The sequence below is a fragment of the Ailuropoda melanoleuca genome, chromosome 3 (genome assembly GCF_002007445.2).
Source record: "Ailuropoda melanoleuca isolate Jingjing chromosome 3, ASM200744v2, whole genome shotgun sequence".
NCBI lineage: Eukaryota > Metazoa > Chordata > Mammalia > Carnivora > Ursidae > Ailuropoda > Ailuropoda melanoleuca.
The window spans coordinates 3,975,357-3,994,553 of NC_048220.1; the positions used below are offsets into that span (position 1 = coordinate 3,975,357).

At 44.6% G+C, this 19,197-nt stretch overlaps 1 protein-coding gene across 1 annotated transcript in view; it reads right to left on the bottom strand.

The window, feature by feature from the left end:
• The window catches only part of RUFY1 (RUN and FYVE domain containing 1), a 50,475-nt gene that overhangs the window by 29,132 nt on the left and 2,146 nt on the right, over positions 1-19,197 (bottom strand). Inside the window, exons 3-7 of the mRNA XM_034655720.1 lie at positions 15,533-15,634; positions 13,720-13,843; positions 6,315-6,376; positions 3,779-3,844; positions 1,094-1,163 (exon numbers count right to left, since the gene is read on the bottom strand). Of these exons, the coding sequence (XP_034511611.1) occupies positions 1,094-1,163; positions 3,779-3,844; positions 6,315-6,376; positions 13,720-13,843; positions 15,533-15,634 (424 nt within the window). The remainder of the gene's footprint in view (positions 1-1,093; positions 1,164-3,778; positions 3,845-6,314; positions 6,377-13,719; positions 13,844-15,532; positions 15,635-19,197) is intronic.

Genomic DNA, 19,197 nt, shown 5'->3' on the forward strand with positions numbered 1-19,197 from the left:
CACCTTTATATAACACTAATTTTTTACAACAACATTGTAAGGTATGGGTTATCATCCAGTTTGGAGATGAGAACCACGAGGCTCAAAGACCTGCCTACCTAAACTGAGGCTCAGAGGCCCATCCACCCCAGGGAAACGTGGGTCCTCCAATTCTAGGTGTGGTGAAGCTGCTCCCGGGAAGCCCATCTATGAACGCCACCTTTGAATTTCCTTTTCCTTACATAAATCTGAGCTCCTCTCCTTAACACTTTTTAGGGCTGGCCTCGTGGGAGAGAGCAGTGAGTTTAGAGTAAGCCTTCAAACTGGGCCCTCCATACAAAGGCATGCTCTGCGTCTCTCCTGTGGCCGTAACCTGCCTCCACATCGAGGTGGGGGTCACGCCCTGGCCCCTGTCACAGCCCTCTTCCTCCCCAGGGAGACCTGGTGGGGAGGCCCGAGCAGCCAGGGACCGCTACCTGTGGAAAGCCTCAGAAAGGCTGAGCAACCCCCCTCCTGCTAACAGGAGACAAGATGTGTCCACCAAGGAGACTGCCGGGCAGCTGGCAGCAAGCTTTCTTCCTCGGCCTCAGCCCTCCTTCTTCCTGTCCTTTCATTCTCTCTCTTCCTAGTGAGAAAGCAGAGAAAGACCACACTGTGGGGAGACTGGTTCCATGTTCCTGAGAGGCCGACACACAGAAGGGGTGCGTGAGGGTTACTTTTACCTCATAACAGAGTCTGTGCCTTCTGGGCAGCAGGGGGACAAACTACATCAGAGGAAGGTGGGTAGAGAGGAAGAGAAAAGCACATTCAGCACAGGAGCTGGGCTTTCCCAAGGAGGCCTGGTCTTCCCCGGATGCACTGTGAGGTGGTAAAACCTAAGTCACTTAGAACTGGCTCATGATTGGCTGCACTGGCTCACGGGAAGCCCCGGACAGGGCTGAACACAGACATTCTGAGGATGCAGAACTCTGAGAATGCCTGACCCCCCCATGCAGCTCAACCCAAGCTTAGCAATTCCCGATCCGACCAGCGAGAAGCTCCGGTCGGATACACCAACCATACCGTCTCTTCACTTTGGGCCATTGTGTTCTAAGAACTTCAGTAAGTTACAAACCTCTTCATGAAGTTTTGAATTCGTCTTTTCCAAGCCATCTATCTTGCTCTGAAGATCCCCAACTGTGCAGCTAGAGAAAACAACACATTAAGTAACAGCAAGCTTATGAAGGCTGTCTCTGCAGCCTGTGAACGATGAGAACAGATTCCTAGGTTTCCTGTGTGATGGATGGAGAGCCGAGGGTCTCCAACGAACTCAGAGACGAGAATTCTAAATACGTACGTATGTGTGCGAGTGTATACATTTACTGCAAAGGTCTCAACGTCTTTCCCCCAAAATATGCTATCCATTTCTCTTTTAGCCAGCTGGAAAGGAAATAGTTTTTTTCTCCCTAACATGATAGATGGGAACCAAAATGTGCTGGTGGTCACGTATCTAGATCCGTATCTGTAACGAGATACTGGTACTTTGGGGTTGTAGGATCAAAGGTGGTTTTTAAATCATTTTTATACTTTGCCTCTTTTTTTCAAATACTCTTTAAGTGATCCGTACTACTTTCCTACTGAAAAACATGTCAAACGGACGTAAATCTGATAAACAATAAAAATAATGGCAACGATAACAAGCAGTAGCTTCCTTTCAGGCCATTTGCTCGAGGCACTTTCAGAGCATCAGCTCACATGACCCCCTCCCACGATCCTGTGGGTGAATCCTACTGTCACCTGTTTCACGGATGAGGAAACCGTAACTTACACTGGAAAACTCACTCACGTGCATCCCCCTCTGGAGGGCGCAAAGGTCTGAGCCCAGGTGGTCTGGCTCCAGAGCCTGTACTTTTAGGCAACAGGCCCTACTCCCCTGAACTGGTGCCTTTTGCCAGTGGGGGGGGGTATGGGGGGACAAAGACACAAACCTGACGAGGCTAGTGGATCAAGGTTCGAACATTTGGCGGGGGTGGGGGAACACAATGACACAAAATGAAAAAGGAAAAACAAACAAAAGATAAGGGGGGAATTACAATTTGTTTTTTGTTTGTTTGTTTGTTTATTTTTTACATGGGTGCCACATTCAGGGTAAAGACCAATGTGGGGCTTGAAGTCATGACTGAGATAGAGACCTGATCCAAGACCAAGCATCGGATGTTTAACCGACTGAGCCACCCAGGCACCCTGGGATTACAATTTTTAAAAGTATACAATTTTCAGTTCTATTCCAACTATATAACTTAGAAAATGTCACTAAAATTTATACCTTTCTTTGAAAATATAAATGACCAAAAGAGACATATCTTCAGAAGGAAAAAAACCTAGATAAACAAACTGAGGAAAAACTGAAAAGCTGGCAAAGTACTGCCTCAATAAAGGCTTTGAGCTTCACATTTTGTTTTGAGAAAAAAAAAATTTTTAAGTACTTACTACACCAAACATGGGGCTCGAACTCACAACCCTGGGATCGAGAGTTGTGCGCTCCACAGACCAAGCCAGCGACGCACCCCGAGCTTCATGTTTTCAAGCAGCAAATAATGCTCATGAACCAGAAGCTCTTCCTAATTCATTTTGTGAAGCCGCATAACCCTCACACCATGCCGGAGAGGAAAACTCTAGAGCAATCAGGTCAGTTTACATATGAAAAAATGATTATTAAAACTACAATCAAGGGGGCCTGGGTGGTTTATACGGTGAAGCGTCTGCCTCTGGCTCTAGTCATGATCTCAGGGTCCTGGGATAGAGCCCCACAGCAGGCTCCCTGCTCAGAGGGTGTCTGCTTCTCCCTCTCCCAGTGCCCCCGCTCATGCTCTCTCTCTCTTTCAAATAAATAAAATCTTTAAAGAATAAAATATAATAAAACTACAATCAAGTAGAGTGTATCCCTGTGATATAAAATGGCTCAGTATGAAGACATCTACTAATCAAATACATCCTATCAACAGATTAAGAGATAAAAGTCATGATTGCCTTGATGCGAAAGGGCATTTCATAAAATCTGACATCTGCTCCTTATAAAAACACTCAGTAAATGAGGGATCTATCAAGAACGTCTCACAATAGCAGCCAACATCACAGCTAAGGAGAACCTGGAGCAGCTGTCCCCGCTCTCCGACGACGTGCCAGCTCCTTCAGCTGTCTCACTGGCGCTTGGGGCCAGACGGGCTGCTCCCGTGGAGCAGAGCTAACGTGCACTGCACGCTCTTGGAGCAGATTCGGAGACACAGAGAACAACAGGTCTCCCAAACATGTCAGACTGAGAATCTCTGCCTGCTCTCCACCGACACCGCCATCGGCTCGTGCTTCATGAAACAGCAGCAGCTTTCCAGTTAAAATGAAAAACCAAGGTACAGACGCCTGCTATTTGCTACTGAATTGTCATCAAAGGTCTAGCCCGGTGGTTTTCAACCCTTTTATACTGCCCCGGCACCCCTGAGGTATGCGTGCTGATTCCTACCAGGAACAGTGTTTCCCATGACAGTGACTTCCAACTGGGTGGCTGAGGGGCGAGGGGTGGAGACTCAAGATGTAATCTGGTGACTTCCTACGTTGTCTAACTGCACAAAACAAAGAACCAAAGAATCCCCAAGACTCCTTATCAAGAAATCATACTTCTCTAGTCTGTAGAAGCATGATAACCTTTTTTTTTGGTTTGGAAAAAGAGTCAGTTACGAATATATAGTAATTGAAAGATGTTCCATGAAACGATAATCAGGTATTGAGAACGAACAGTAACATTGGAAAAAGGAGCGAGTCCTACCTTAAGTGCCGGTTAAGTTCTTCCACGTAATTTTTTTGATCAAGGACATCAGTAATTCTTTCGTGCCTTTTAAAAAGAGCATAAAAAGAGAGAAATTCCTTTTATTCGTGGCTAATACTTTGAAACCATCCCCCAACATGCCGATCACCTTGAGGAAGTACTAATGTCATCAGGAAACCAAGGGACAGTCAGACCTTAGTAGTAACGTCTGCCTGTCCAGGTCCCGGAGTGAACAGAAAGCAAAGCTGGCCAAGGGGTGAGGTGTCATGGGGACAGCAGCCAGGGCCTTGGAAGATGCAGAAACGTGAGCAGGCCTCTGGCAGACACCCTCCTGCCCTGGCAGACCAGGCATTTGGAAAGAGACAAGAAAGCCATCTGGCACACAAGGTGCAAACACTGATGGCCATGTGCAAATGGCCTCAGAGGTGGCAGATGAAGCAGCCCTTGTCATGCTGAAAGGAAAGGAGGTGGCTCAGAAAAGGAGACCAGAGGCTTTTGAAAACATAAAGCTGACCCATCTGGCTAAAAAAAAAAAAAAAAAGGCTTTTACATTTTAAAGTTAGGCTCCCCCCGCCAATTTCTTTACCTACATACATGTGTTCACACAGGGGCTCATTCTACACAGGTGCTGGATTATTCAGCATGGTCCATTTTTTTCTTTTACCTGTGATACCCTTCACATAGCTCTGCAGGTAACCCACAGGAACAGTCTGTTGAGCCTATGTGCATAGGATCATAATATCCGTCTGTATTATATATATATCGGATATGTAATTGAAACAAAAAATATATTAGGCATTTCTTAGGTTTGTTTACAAAAATGGTACACGGTTGATCCTTGAATAATGCAAGGGTTGGGGTGCCAACCCCTGTGCAGTTGAAAATCGGCATATAACTTTTGACTCCTTAAAAACCTTTACTAATAGCCCTCTATTGACTGGAAGCCTTATAATTAAATAATCAATTACCACGTATTTTGTGTGTTATGGGTATTATGGCCTATAGTCTTACAATGAAATAAGTTAAAGAAAACGTTATTAAGAAGATCATAAGGTGGGGGGACGCCTAGGTGGTGCAGTCGGTTAAGTGGCCGACTCGATTTCGGCTCAGGTCTGATCTCAGGTTTGTGAGATGGAGCCCCACACCAGGCTCCACGCTTGGCACAGAGTCTGCTTGAGATTCTCTCTCTCCCTCTCCTTTTGCCCCCCTTCTGCTCTTCTCTAAAATAAATAAATAAATCTTAAAAAAAAGGAGAGAAAATCATAAGGAAAACACACAGTACTGTACTGTATTTACTGAAAAAAAAAAAAACCCGTGTGTAAGTAGACTTGAGCAGTTTGAACCTGTGCTGTTCAGGGGGCAACTGTCTACACTTCTCAGTATCCTACTTTTCTCACTGGATAATACCTTGTGGAAATCCCTGTAAGTCTATTATCCCCCATAGGTCAAATTTGTTCTGTCTGCATAATATATCGCAGAGCGGAATATTTTGAATGTTCCATAATTTACTCACCTCTCCCCTTATTGATAAGATAATCAGTTTATTTCCATTTCTTTACATTAACTATAAATATGTCTATATATTTTATTTTTCAGTAATCTTTATATCCAACGTGGGGCTCAAACTTGCAACCCCAAGATGAAGAGTCGCACACTCTACTGACTGAGCCCGCCAGATGCCCCAAGAATATATTTTTGTTTAAGTCTCAAGTGGGTGAATCCTCGTCCTCAAGACGCCTGAAGCATGAACGGGTTCCCACTGCCAGATAAGGTGTGCTGCTAAGGCACAGAGGCCGTGGGAATCCTTATCAGAACACATTTGAAAGACAGGTGGTAAGATATTCAAACACAACCCCAGGGTTTACAGTGAAACGCCCTCCCATGGCTGCCTCCTGGCCTCTTCCCTTCCAGGCGGCCAGGGTTAGCAGGCCTGTGAGCTCCTCTAGAAGTGGTCCATGAGTACGGAAGTACAGCAAATAAATATGCATGGACCTTCGTTACCACAACTCAAGTGGTAGCATGTTATACACACAAGTTGCTTTGTTTCCTTTTCCCCCCCAGAACAGCTCCTTTAAAAGAATGCTCTCATTAACAAGGGAGAGGTACGCGTGGCAAGAAGAGACATCCAAGACACGCTAGGATCAAAGAACAAATCCAAAGGCAACATGTCTATTTAATAGTACCATCCCGTTTATATTCAAACAAACCATAAGGCAAATTATACTACCAACAAATATATCCCCGCAAGGAGTTTAGAAAAGCCGTGGGAGGACACACGAGCAGCTTCCTCTGGGGGAGGAGCAGGCGTGGGATTGAGCTGGAGATGGGGGGACAGTGTGAGTGGGGGCATTTCACTTGTCCTCTCCATTCTGCAGAGCTCAACTCCCTGCACATGGGAATATTAATGTATTACTTCTGTAACTAAAAACACCCAATGAAAATGAAAATGGCACACAAAACAAACACAAATGTAGCATTCTTTGCCAGAATTTCATTAAAAATGTGAAGAGCAGGCAGCAGGAAGGGCGGTACTTACTCTTTGCCACTATCAAGCTCCTGCACATCCTTAAAGTAGAGGGAAAAATCAATCACTCCAACCTGAGGGACATAAAATGTACGTGTTTAAATAAGAGAAACTTCTCCCGTTTTCCACAAACCTTACATCTTTAAAATTCAGGGTATTTACATTCCTGCCTCTCTCCTACAAACATTTAGTTGGGCTAACCAGCTCTATAAAATAGCGATCAATTGAACCAGGGTCGTGAGATCGAGGTCCTGCACTGGGCTCCATGCTCAGCAGGGAGTCTGCTTGAGATTCTCTCTCCCCCTCTGCCCCTCCTGCTCTCTCTCTCTAAAATAAATACATCTTTAAAAAAAAAAAACAGAATTTCAGGGAATATTCTGAAATTTTACTGAAATTTACTCCCTTGTCAAGATCAGTTTTGTATATTTATTCAACAATCAAGTTGTTGACAAAGCTCAACAAAGTTCTTTAGGTCCAAAGTAACAATTAAAAAAAAAAAAAAGAGGCCTGATCGGTAGAGCAAGGTGGTAGGTAACCTTAACTGACACTCTGTCTCCTTCCTTCCCTAAATTGTGGGTGAAATGGTCCCAACCCATTTTCCAGGGGACATTCTCTGCTGCTGTGGAGATGAGGGAAGACCCAAACCCCTCCCATCTGAATGTCAAGGGCTTTGTCCAGAAATAAAGCACTTGGGAGAGAATGAGAGCCTGGTCTGCCAATGTCCCCTCTAGTGTGGGTAAATGAAGCCATTCCTATTTGAAAAATGGGAAAACTGGGTCCATCAATAGATATTTATCACTCATGTAACAGCTGTATCACAGATCCTTACGCAACCGTAACTAAGAACGCCATGAATGGATGTATAACGACATGAAGAAAGCTTCAGGAGAAAATGGTAAGTCCCAGAGGGATAGGTACAGCATTAACTCCTTATAGTAACACCATTTTTAATTTTATTTGCATTTTGTTTGCATTAGATGTTATTTACTTATTTGAGAGAGAGCGTGAGCACGAGCAGGGGCAAGGCAGAGAGAGGGAGAAGCAAACTCCCCGCTGAGCAGGGAGCCCGATGCGGGACTCGATCCCAGGACGCTGGGATCATGACCTGAGCCGAGGGCAGATGCTTAACTGACTGAGCCACCTGGGTGTCCCATAACACCATTTTTAAAAAGAGATTTATTTGAGAGACAGAGAGAGAGTGAGAGCGAGCATGAGCACAGGGGGGAGGGGCAGAGGGAGAGGGAGAGAGAATCCCAAGCAGACTCCATGCTGGGCACAGAGCCGAAGCAGGGCTCGATTCCACGACCCTGAGATCACGACCTGAGCCAAAACCAAGAGTTGGATGTTCAACCGACTCAGCCACCCAGGTGTCCCTATAGTAACACCATTTATGTAAAAGCCATAAATGTGTGACAGTTTCTGCAACTTCTCTGTCGCACCTCCCACCGATCTACATTCCAGACCCTTAAACCTGGGTGGCCTCAGTGTCTGTCTCGAGTAAAAAGCGGCAGCAATGATGCTGCGATTTCTGCAGCCACATTAATGAAGGCAACACAAGCTTCTTCCTGGCTCTCCCTCTAGGGGCATCGACCTTTGAAGTTCTGAGCTTCCACAGAGGAATTCTGGCTACCCTGGAGCCAGGAGCACATGAGGATAGAAGATAGAGAACCTGTTCCAGTCCCAGCTCACCGAGTCCCTTCTCAGCCCGGAAGACAGACAGACAAGACAGGAAGCCTCAGCGACTGCTGCCCCTCCCACCAACCTGACTGCAATCACAGAGCTCCTGGTCAAGAAGCGCCTGCCTCCTTCTCAGCCCAGTCAACCCCCAACCGTGAGATACAGCGATGGCTCCCGGTTACCTGGCTGGCGATTCCTTCCCCAGAAACAGGAGCAAGAAAGGATTTAGCTTGAAACAAAACCTACGTATACATAAATGCGTAGAAAAAGTAGAACTGGTTCTAGAAAGACTTTCCCCTCCGTTTTTACCATTATCTATGGGGACGAGTGGGACTGACGGGGGAAGGGAGAAGGGGAGTTTGAATTTTTTCACTCGATATGCTTCTGTATGAACTTTTTTTCAACAAGCATGCATTTCATTTGCAATAAAATTAAATAATAAAAATAAATAAAGGCTACCTAGCTGGCTCAGTGGGTGAAGCATGTGACTCTTGATCTCTGGGTTGTGAGTTCAAGCCCCATGGTAGGTATAGAGATGACTCAAAAATAAAATCTTAAAAAAATTAAATAATAAAATTAAATAAAAGTTAATAAAAAAAGAAATATATTTTCAACTGCAAAAAAAAAAAAAAAAACCCCAACAATAGAAAGAAGAAGAGATGGGTGCCTGGGTGGCTAAGTTGGCTAAGCGTCTGTCTTCAGCTCAGGTCATGATCCCAGGGTCCTGGGATCGAGTCCCACATCGGGCTCCCTGCTCAGTTGGGGAGTCTGATTCTCCCTCTCCCTCTGCCCCTTCCCCTGCTTGTGCTCCCTCTCTGTCATATAAATAAAATCTTTATAAAGAAAAAGAAGGAAAGGAAAGAAAAGAAGAGAAAAGAAAAGAAAAGGTTAGCACTCAAAGTAGACATTAATGGATCAGAAAGTACATAAAGCCCTTCTCCCAAAGCAGAAGGATCAAGAAAAGCAAGAGCTGGTTCTTCAAATTCCACACAGTAGACAAATCTCTATCAAGTACGATCAATATTTAGTAGTGCATGGGGCGCCTGGGTGGCACAGCGGTTAAGCGTCTGCCTTCGGCTCAGGGCGTGATCCTGGCGTTATGGGATCGAGCCCCACATCAGGCTCCTCTGCTATGAGTCTGCTTCTTCCTCTCCCACTCCCCCTGCTTGTGTTCCCTCTCTCGCTGTCTGTCTCTATCTCTGTCGAATAAATAAATAAAATCTTTAAAAAAAAATTTAGTAGTGCACAACATTGCAAATGAGAAAAGTGAGATTTTAAGAAGCTGTAAGGGAATCCTCTCCTATAACTAATAGATCTGAATGAAATAAATGCCTTCCGGAAAAATATAAATGACTAAAAAATTGTCCCAAGACACAGAAAACCAATACACTGATTAAGAGCTAAGTAAAAAATTAAAGTGGTCAAAGAACTAGGACCAAAAAAAAAAGACATAAAGCTCAAGAGATCATACCAGGAAGAAACCTTCAAATAAAAAAAAATAATTCCTGCTCTAATAAACAGTTCCAGAAAACAAGAAGAGAACATTATCCAGCTTATTTTATGAGATTAACACAATTCGGACACCGCGAAGGGACAAAGACCTGTTAAATCTAGGCGCATGCTGGAAGAGTGACACGCGATGGCCACGCTGGGTTTATTCTAGGGATGCAGGGGTAATATGACAACAGGAAACCTATGAATGAATTCAATTATATTTCTGGGTTAAAAGATATGACATTTCAAAAGATGCCAAAAAAGGTATGTGATGGCACTGCACGCTCATTTTTAATAAAAACGCAAAATAAATTTGGAATAGTACTTTCTAGATGTGAGGAAGAGGCTCCCTCAGGCATCAACAGCAAGCATTCATGCATCATGGCAGCGTGTGCGCGGCACTGAGCTGAAGAACAGAGCAGGGAAATGTACAGAAGCCTGGAGTCACTATACTGTACACCTGAAACTAATATAATGCTATGATGTCTACTAAAATTAAAAAAAACTTCTACCCTGAGCACAGACACACATATGGAAATGCTATTTAAAACTAAAAAATAATGAAAACAGCTGACTACTGTCATTTCAGATGACTTTTCAAAGGTTCCCTCAGGTTGTCTCTTAAATAATGGTAATAACGATAAATAACAGTACAGGGATGTCTGGGTGGCTCAGTCAGTTAAGCGTCTGCCTTCAGCTCAGGTCATGATCCCAGCGTCCTGGGCTCCCTGCTCAGCGGGGAGTCTGCTTCTCCCTCTCCCTCTGCCTTTCCAGGCCCCACCCCCCCTTGTGCTCACTCCCTCTCAAATAAATAAATAAAATCTTAAAAGAAGATTGTTACTGACATAGGATAAAGAGATCCAGAGACTAGGCCTCTGAGTCCAGAAATAAACCTCACTGGATTATGGATATTTCACACATAATAAAGGTGAAATTTCAAATTAGTAGAAAAATGTACTCGATATGTGATATTGAGAAAACTCCTTTACTGTTTGTAAATGATACCTAGACTCCCATTTCATGCTATGTCAAAAGAAATGACAGGCATTACTTAAATGTAAAAATACAGTTGATTTAAAAGATTAGGTTAATTTTTAGATGGGGAAGGACTTTCTAAGCACAATAAAAGGAAAAGTCCATTAAATGTGACTGCTGGGGCGCCTGGCTGGCTCAGTCAGTAGAGCATTCAACTCTTGATCTCGGGGCTATGAGTTTGAGCCCCACAGTTGGTAGAGATTATGCAAAAATAGAATCTTTGAAAAAGACTGAAACACAAAAACACAAAAACTGAAACACCAATGGCAAATAAAACATGTAAAAAATACTTGACCGCCTGAGTTCTCAAAAATGTAAATTTGGTGGGGTGCCTGACTAGCTCAGTTGGTAGAGCATGTGACTCTTGGTCTCAGGGTCATGAGTTTAAGCCCCCCACTGGGCATGGAGCCTACTTTAAAAAATAAATAGGGGCACCTGGGTGGCTCAGTCAGTTAAATGACTGACCTTTTTTTTTTAAATTAAATTTTCTAAAAAAGATTTTATTTGAGACAGAAAGAGAGCCCATGAGTGTGTGTGCACGTGCACATGCATGAACAGTGGGAGGGGCAGAGAGAGAGAGGGAGAAGCAGACTCCCCACTGAGCAGAGAGTCCAATGCAGGGCTTGATCCCAGGACCCTGAGATCATGACTGAAGGCAGATGCTTAACCGACTGAGCTACCCAGGCACCCTTGACTGACTCTTGATTTTGGATCAAGCCATGATCTCAAGTTTGTGAGATCGAGCCCCGCCTCCAGCTCCACACTTAGCGGGGAGTCTGCTTGAGATTCTCTCCCTCTCTTCCAGTGCGTGCACGCTCTCACTTTCTAAGATAAATCTTTTTTTTTTTTTTTAAAGATTTTATTTATTTATTTGACAGAGATAGAAACAGCCAGCGAGAGAGGGAACACAGGCAGGGGGAGTGGGAGAGGAAGAAGCAGGCTCCCAGCAGAGGAGCCTGACGGGCTCGATCCCAGAACGCTGGAATCACGCCCTGAGCCGAAGGCAGATGCTTAACCGCTGTGCCACCCAGGCGCCCCTCTAAGATAAATCTTTAAAAAAAACTAAACATGCTTTTAAAAAAAAAATGTAAATTTGAGAGGAGTTGTTTTGGTCTATGAGATTGAAAAAGATCAAGAATGCTCCTCATGATGTCAGAATACTAATGTAGAATGTTTACTTTAACACAGAAATCCCAAAACTTCTCCTAAGGAAATCAACGGACAACAGCGTGAAGAGGCACGAGGATGTTTCTATTACTGTTGTAATACAGAATCAACCTCAGTTAATGAGGTACAGGTTAAATAAATTATGGTATGCTCATAAAACGGAATACAAGCATATATCATTATATTGCCCTTTGCTTTACTATACTTCCCATACATGGCATTTTTACAAGTTGAACGTCTGTGGTGGCCACATGCTGGACAGGTCTATCAGCACCATTTTCCCAACAGCATTTTCTCCCCTCATGTCCCTGTGTCACATTTTGTAATCATGTATTTCAAACTTCTATTACTAGATTTGTTATGATGATCTGTGATCAGGGACTATAACTTGCTGAAAGCTCAGATGATGGTTAGAATTTTTTTAGCAAGAAAGTATTTTAAAATAAAGGTGTGGGGGCGCCTGGGTGGCCCAGTCGGTTAAGTGCCTGCCTTCGGCTCAGGTCATGATCCCAAGGTCCTGAGATCAAGCCCCGATTTGGGCTCTCTGCTCCTCAGGGAGTCTGCTTCTCCCTCTCCCTCTGAATGTCTCCCCTGATCGTGCTCTCTCTCTCTCTCAAATAAATAAATAAAATCTTTAAAAAACACTTAACATTGACTTTTTAATTTATTTAGCTTAATTTATTTTTATTTTTATTATTTATTTACGCATTGATTTTTTTAAAGATATGGTGCTATCCCACACTTGATAGGCTATAGTATAGTGTAAACATAACTTTTATATGCACTGGGAAACCAAAAAAAGTCATGACTTGCTCTACTAAGACAGTTGCTTAATTGCAGTGGTCTGGACAAATCCACAGTCTCTCTGAGGTATGCTTGTACTATGCAGCCACTTAAATGGCTCCTATTTCCACTGACATGGACGGCCATGTGGGACATAGTGTCAAATAAAAGAAAATCACAAACGGTGTGCCTGGAATAATCATATTTTGGTTTAACAAAAAGGAAAAGTCCAAATACCTCTAAAGTAGAAACACACATGCGCGTGCGCACACACACACACACCCTTATTCATGTGTTGAAATAGATACCAACATGTAACATTAAATTAACGAGCTGTCTCTGAGTAATGGGATTTTGTGTGAGGTTTTGGTTCTTTTCAAAAATGCTTCTCTGTATTTTCTGAAACATTTTCAACATGCAAAAACAACAAAACGATTGGGAAAAAAAGGGAAGAGAGATTATGACCGGAAAAAAAAAAGAGAAAGAAAAAAAAGAAAAACAGATGGCTTGGGTGTGGAGGGATTAGGGGAAGCCTTAGATTCTTCCGATCCAAACTTGTGGTGGGAGAAGGCCGGGCAGTGGCCCAGCCACAGCTACATGTGCCCTAAAGGGGTGGGGAGGTGGGGAGGCAGATCGGTGTCTCTCCCCCTCACTCACTCACCGTCCCTGCCAACAGGAGTGTAGGCCTCAGTCCTGGTCACCTGCTCCCAGGCAGGAAGAAAGCCTCCCAAGGGCTGTCCTGCCCTCAGGGTGTCCTGCTCCTTGCTACCTGCTTTTATTTCATGCCCCCTGCATCATCTCCCTTCCCCAATCTCTCCTGACTCTAACTCCCAGTCCCCACCCGACCTTGGGGACTTGTCTGCTCAATGTTTTTGCTGTTTGCACTCCTGGCCACGTCTAACTCATTCCCTAAATGGTTTCTAGATTGATCTTTCTCAAACCAGGGGTGATTATGCCAGGACACTGCTTAAACACCTCCAATAGCTTCCTGAAGCTCCAGGGACAAAAGCATAGTCATTTAGCATGGTACGGATGGCCTGAAAACTGAGCCCAGCCTCCACCTCCGTGTGCCTCCATGCCCTGGCCCGGACTTCCCCTTCCCCAGTGCCTCCCCTCTGCCCCAGCACAGCACCCAGCACGGCCCTGGAGCAGACACCCTCTGCCATTTGCCCCTAAGAATGTTCGGCACATGTCCGCAGACCTCTGTAAAATCCCAGGCCCAAAGAAGGCGTTCCACCTAGAGCCAAGATTCCCGTCCTACCTGAGAATCCAAGTCTTCTCCTTTTAAGCAGAGATTGGCATCAAGAACATTGAGTCCCACCAGCAGACCAACAATCACTGTCCCTTCTTCCTCCATCATTAACGCCTCGGGCTCATAGAACTCACTGCAAGAGATGAACACAACAGGCGGCCAACCGCTCAGGAAGGGATGCTCACCACCCCTTCTCACCTCCAGTCTGAGGCTGACTCCTCCATCTGGGCCCTGGACCCCAGTCCTTCCCATCTCCTCTTGGCTCCCATGTTCCTGACCATCACTCTGCCCCTCCTGTCCCCACTGGCGTCTTCTTCCGCACTGCTGTGCACTATTTCCACACTCACGTCAGCAGGAAGCCGGATCCCGCAGCCCCCCAATCCAAGAATAAAACCCTTCCCTCTTCCCTGTGTCCCACAGAGCCACACTGGCTGCTTTTACTTCCTTACCTCCCAGACGCCTCAGCCATTTGCCAGGGGCAGGGGGGCAGGGGGGGCTCCATCCCCTGTCTACTACTGCTCCTGGTCACCAATGATGTACTCATTTACCTACTGTGTGTGTGTGTGTGTGTGTGAGTGCATGAGAACTCAGTGTCTTAAGAATTCGGTCATGAGGTCATGGGGATGAGGGGTACAGCACAGGCAATGTAGTCAATGGTACCGTCATCGTAACTTTGTATGGTGACAGATGGTAGCTACACTTGTGAACATAGCATAATAGTGCAGACTTGTGGAATCACTCTGTTGCACGCCTGAAACTAATGTAACATTATGTACCCAGTACACTTCAATTGAAAAAAGAATTAGTTCATTAGAACAAAATTTGTACCTCAAAGTTACTCAGTGTGATTATACTCAAAGCACAAAGAACGTGAAGTACTTGAAGAAGCATTTGAAATCCCTATTTATCATGTAAAGATATGTTCAATAATAAGCCAGGACAATGAAAAATGTTGAGTGGCAGGCCATACCGTCAAAGATATGTTTAACTCAGACAAAAAACATTAACTCTAGAGAGATTCTTCCCTTATAAATTCCCATGTTCTAGAGAAAATTAGTTTGTGAGGATTATTTTTGCTTATATAGAAGAATCAAAAATGAACCACTCATAAATCTCAGGGATAGCCAGTTAGTCGTGACTGATGCTAAGAGATATAAAATTTTACAAGATGGATATGGAATCCTAAAATAGGTAATACAGGTATGTTCTCTTACAAAAGGTAGGCTTTCATACTTTGTTTTATTTTTTTAAAGATTTTATTATTTGACAGAGAGAGAGGCAGCAAAAGAGGGAACACGAGCAGGGGGAGTGGGAGAGGGAGAAGCAGGCTTCCCGCTGAGTAAGGAGCCCGATGTGGGGTTCGATCCCAGGACGCCGGGATCATGACCTGAGCTGAAGGCAGATGTTTAACCGACTGGGCCACCCAGGCGTCCCAGGCTTTCATACTTTAAAACTGTCCACTGCATCTAGCTTTAAAGTCATTTTTTCCCCGTTATCCACAAATCTAATACGTACCATTTTGTTGAAGCTTAATCGAGTAGGTTGTCAGTTACTTAATCTTAGGTATTTTTGAAGAATTATCTATGAAATGACTTTCCAAAGTGAAAAGTAATATGGATCTTCATTCATAATGACTTTCAGATATCTGTGCTCGAAAAATGGAATAGTCTTTAAAAACTAAGCCACAGGATGTTTACGATGAACAATAATTCGAATAAAAGCTGTGTACATCGTACGCTCTTGTTTTAATTCAAAACCATCTCCAGAACGATGTTCTAAGTATTACAAAGCAAAAGACAAGCAAAGATAGGAGGTAAAATACCTTAAGAGATGTTTATTGTCTATGAGCACCTTCAGATAATCTGCCAGTTTCTTCTGCATGAGTGCAAGATACAGCCAGGCTCTGCCTCTTCCCACAGCCGTCCTGGAATTCAGAGAATCAAACTGTTAAGGTGTGACACCAAAAACTCCCAAGCCCCCAATTTAGCTAAAGAGATACATATTCCCGCATGTACGTGCATGTGAACACAGGGAACACCGTAAGAATAGCAGCTTTGGGGCCTGGGTGGAGCACAGTCTGGAAAGTCCCAGAAAACGGCTTTCTGCAAACCTTTGGGTATGGTTTGAATTTTGTATCACGGACGTGTATTTTTGGTTTGCTTGTTTGTTTTTTAACAAGAGGAAAAAAAAAATTCTCAAGCCACAAAAAAATCTGATTTCTGGAACAAATACGATTAAATAGAACTTTGCGTATGTTCCTAAAATTTCACAGGGGGCCAAGAAATATCCGACTAAGGTTTGTATACTGGATAAACATTTCTTCAAAAGATTACTGTATCTTATTAATGTATCTATTATATATCTATGTATCTCTATGATGTATCTATTAATATATCTAACCCGTTTCTAGGCATTAGCTCAAAGATGCAATTTTAATTGTGGCAAAATACACAGAACATAAAGTTTATTTTTTTTATTTTTTTAAAGATTTTATTTATTTATTCGACAGAGATAGAGACAGCCAGCGAGAGAGGGAACACAAGCAGGGGGAGTGGGAGAGGAAGAAGCAGGCTCACAGCAGAGGAGCCCGATGTGGGGCTCGATCCCAGAACGCCGGGATCACGCCCTGAGCCGAAGGCAAACGCTTAACCGCTGTGCCACCCAGGCGCCCCAAAGTTTATTTTTATGTGTATACTTTGTTAGTGTTTAGTACATTCACGCTGTTGTGTAACCAATCTCAAAGAGGTAATTTTGAAAAGGCCCGCTCTAAACATCAGAAGAAAACAAAAAGCCTCCCAACGGTAGACCTAACACTGCTTGAGGAAAGAAAGGTTCTGTTCTTTTTTTTTTTTTTAAAGATTTTATTTATTTATTTGACAGAGATAGAGACAGCCAGCGAGAGAGGGAACACAAGCAGGGGGAGTGGGAGAGGAAGAAGCAGGCTCATAGCAGAAGAGCCTGATGTGGGGCTCGATCCCACAACGCCGGGATCACGCCCTGAGCCGAAGGCAGACGCTTAACCGCTGTGCCACCCAGGCGCCCCAGAAAGGTTCTGTTCTAAGCAGAGTGACGGCACTTGTGACCTCCAAGTAAGTAGTCGAAATGCTCCTGTAATCAGCATCTGCACCAAAGGGACCTACGGGGGCTGAGCGCTTCCAGGAGCCAGGCCCATAGGGGTTAATCCAACTTCATCAGTACAAAAGGCTTTGAAGCCCCCTCCCCCGCAAATAAATGAGGTTAAACCAGAGGAAAAAAGAAAGGAAATAAAGTAGAAAAAAAAAAAAGATACTGAATGTCGGCATGATGTGGCAAACGGCCACAGACACGTGTGGCATGTCGGGTACGTAAACGTGCACCACACTTGCAGCCAGCGATGTGATCAGGTTATCAAAACTCTAGGTCTAGGGGCCCCTGGGTGGCTCAGTCGTTAAGCGTCTGCCTTCGGCTCAGGGCGTGATCCCGGTGTTCTGGGATCGAGCCCCACATCAGGCGCCCTGCTCCACTGGGAGCCTGCTTCTTCCTCTCCCATTCCCCCTGCTTGTGTTCCCTGTCTCGCTGGCTGTCTCTGTCAAATAAATAAAAAAAAATCTTTAAAACAAACAAACAAATCTCTAGGTCTAATAATGTGTCCTAAGGACGTAAGTTAAAATGCACATAAAAATGTACGTGTGGGGATGGTCAGCCACACTCTTTGGATAATGAAAAACTGAAGACAAGCACAAAGCCCAAAGGGGAGTTAAACAAACGAGCTATATACACACGAATGCTATGTGGCCATTGCAAAAATGATGTTTTGGGGACGCCTGGGTGGCTCAGTAAGTTAAATATCTGCCTTCGGCTCAGGTCATGATCCCAGGGTCCTGGGATCAAGCCCCACGTTGGGCTCCCTGCTCAGTGGGGAGTCTGCTTGTCCCTCTCCCTCTGCCTCCCCCTGCCCCAGTGGTGCTCTCTCTCAAATAAATAAATAAAAATCTTAAACAACAACACACCCTAACTTGAAAACAGTGAAAAATTTTGGGTGATGCGGTCATACCGCAAAAGATATGTTCATTTCAATTAGACAGGGGAACTAAACTTGAGAGAGATTCCTCAGGATGCAAAATGCACCCTGCAAGTTTCAAACTACCCTCCCACCCCCAAAAACGCTAGTCATAATTTCTAAAATAATGTTGAAATTTTGGAAAAAAAAAAAAAAAAAAAAAAGAAAAAAAAGTCCTCTCCTACAAGGCCCCCTGGGTGAGGCTACTCCTCTGGAGTCATCAAGAGAAGGGAACTATTGTCTTTCCTTTTCGGGAGACGGGGGAGGATTTCGGTACCTAAGCCTGTCACTTGCTTACAGCCACGGAGTAAAAAAGGAACGGAGGTGGTGGGTTTAGCGGACAGTGAACTCTTTGTTAGCACAAGACTTCAAAACTGCCTCCCGTGTATAACTGGAAACAGAGGTGGGAGTGTTGGAGGAGGGACAGCCCTGGTCTGCTCCAGTCTGAACGCACTGGGACTCCGACTCGAGGCTTCACTCATGAGGGAGCAAGCTGGTCAGAAGGGGTGGGCAGCAGGACCACAGAAGGAACTGCGGAAACCAAGCAGAAGTGGGAAGCTCCCAAGATCTTGCCAAATCCGTATTTGAAAGTTGTCTCAGTGCAAAAAGCTTTCACCTTCTGTGGATCAGGCCCAAGGGCTGAACTAGGGACAGGGACCGAGGCTTACATTTCATCTTGAGAAGACCACACAGGGCTCTGTAGCGATGGAGGTCTGTGGGACTTGGGGGTTCTAGAATCCCACAGACCTGTGTGCCCTTCTTGGCTCCACTACTCACTTGCCGAGGGCCCTCGAGCAGGTTACTTAGCTGCTCTGTCTCGGTTTCCGTACTTATCAGCAGGGATCCCAACAGCTTTCCTGGAGGCTTTGTTGTGGGAAATTAAATGAGATCCTGAAATGTCCTTAGCACAATGCCTGGCACACGGCAGGCCCTTGGTAAATGCTGGCGATTATTATATCTGAAAACAAAACAGGCTGGCTCCACAGGAGAAGCGTCAGAGGCTGGACAGTGGTGTCCCCCTGTGGGAGACTGCACGGTGCTCTTTTGCATGGGCCCAACGATCTCTAGGTCTCTTTCTAAATGCAGATTTCATGATGTCGCCTTGTTTGTATTCTGCCCAGTTTTTTTATTTTGAGCCTATGCACGGGGATCCCAAGGGCAAACCCAGACATGGTAAATGATTTGTCAGTCTCACCTTTTCACAAATGTCCCGTGCCCCAGAATCTAAAATCCGGCCCGAACTATATTATTCTGAAAACTGCCCAGATACATCCAAAGCACAGATTCCAGAAGCAGAACAATGACCCCTTTTACTCTTGTAACCACTCCTCAGGTAACAACATCTTCTCTCTCTCTCTCTCTTTTTTTTTAAAGTAATCTCTATGCCCAACTTGGGGCTGGAACTCACAACCTGAGATCAAGAGTCAAGTGCTCTACCGACGGAGCCA